This window comes from Myotis brandtii, unplaced genomic scaffold (assembly GCF_000412655.1).
Source record: "Myotis brandtii unplaced genomic scaffold, ASM41265v1 scaffold303, whole genome shotgun sequence".
Classification (NCBI taxonomy): domain Eukaryota; kingdom Metazoa; phylum Chordata; class Mammalia; order Chiroptera; family Vespertilionidae; genus Myotis; species Myotis brandtii.
The window spans coordinates 3557357-3558730 of record NW_005361573.1 but is presented as its reverse complement, the minus strand read 5'-3'; the positions used below and the strand labels follow the sequence as shown (position 1 = coordinate 3558730).

The following is a 1374-nucleotide window of genomic DNA, read 5'->3' as shown; positions in this document are numbered from 1 at the left end:
GCCTCTACCGGCCGGCGGTGCTGCTCGACGGCGCCGTCTACGACCTGAGCATCCGCGACGGGGACGGCGCTGGACCCGGTCAGAGACCCGGAGGCCTCGAGGTAGCGGCCGGAGGGCGTGACAGTGTGTGTGTGTGTGTGTGGGGGGGGGTTCGGTGCACACGAGGGTGCACACGGTGCCTATGGGTTGAAGGATGAACGTGTGCCCCCGTGTTGTGTGTCCCACCTTCCCGCTGGCCTGAGGCGCACAAGCCGGGGCCCCTGGCGATGTGCAAAGTGCCTCCGTCTGTGCCGCCTCCACCTGGGGGTCTGGCTCCGTGCGGGGTGGAGCATCCTGTGTTCAGGGCCTTGAACGGAGCCGCAGAGGGAGAGTTGGGGCCAAACACAGGGGTGCCCTTTCGGGGAGGGGGTGCCATTCTATGCTCCCTCCTGTCTGTGACCTGAGCAAAGACTCGTGTAGTCATTTGTGGAAAGTCCAGAACAGACTCAGTCCTCGGAGAGGGGAAGAGGCAGGAGCAGGCAGGGTTTCCAGGAGGGAGGGCGGCACTTGGGCTGAACCCATCGGACAAGTGAAGTGGCAACAGCATCCCAGGTGCAAATGAGAGCGTGTGTTAGTCCTCGAGGCCTAACCGTTTGCAGCTGCCCACGCCAGGCCACGGGCTTTGCAATTCGCTTTAGGGGCGGGAAAACGGCTGCCCCGGAGCCTCATTGGGCCAAGCCGAGGGGAGGCGCCTGACCGAGTTAAAGGCTGGAAGGACGAGGAAGAGACTAGAGGGCAGGCGGAGAGGAGACCTGGGGTGAGGGAGGGCTGGTGGCCGACCAGCTTCAAGCAGCTTTGGCTACAGGGACAGTCGGGCCCAGGGCTCAGAGGAGGATGAGCGTGACCTGTGGGTTTAGTGTCAAGACCCCCCCGCAGAAGTCAGGGCACAGGACAGGGGGAAACGGCCCCGTCCCACCCCGGCCTCCCGCCCCCAGGAGTGGCCGGGCCCGAAGGACTGGAGCTTGCAGGACACGGATGCCTTCGTGCTGGTCTACGACATCTGCAGCCCCGACAGCTTCGACTACGTGAAGGCCCTTCGGCAGCGAATTGCGGAGACCAGGTGAGGGCAGGGCTGGTGGGGAGGGGAAGGAGGCGCGCTTTTGCCCGTCGGGCCTGGCCTTGCCCCCGGGTCGGGGTTCGGCCCTTTCGCTGTCCTGGGCCTGGTCTCGGGCCTGCTGGGCTGGGCCTTCGTCCTTGCATGGGAAGGTCTTTGGCGCTCACGGGTCTGGTGTTCGCTTGGGGGTTTCTGGCCGCAGGAGAGGGTGCTCCTGAGTGTACGTCCCCACTGGGGGAATTCTCTGGCGTGGGGTCCCCGGCACCTCCGCCCTCCTGGCT

At 65.6% G+C, this 1374-nt stretch overlaps 1 protein-coding gene across 1 annotated transcript in view; it reads left to right on the top strand.

Annotated features, from left to right (window-relative positions):
• Positions 1–2: 2 nt before the first annotated feature.
• Positions 3–1374, top strand: part of RASL10A (RAS-like, family 10, member A) — a gene marked incomplete at its 5' end in the record, with an annotated part of 2257 nt that continues 885 nt past the window's right edge. The window contains 2 exons of the mRNA XM_005869815.2: positions 3–101; positions 975–1099. Coding sequence (XP_005869877.1) covers positions 3–101; positions 975–1099 — 224 coding nt within the window. The remainder of the gene's footprint in view (positions 102–974; positions 1100–1374) is intronic.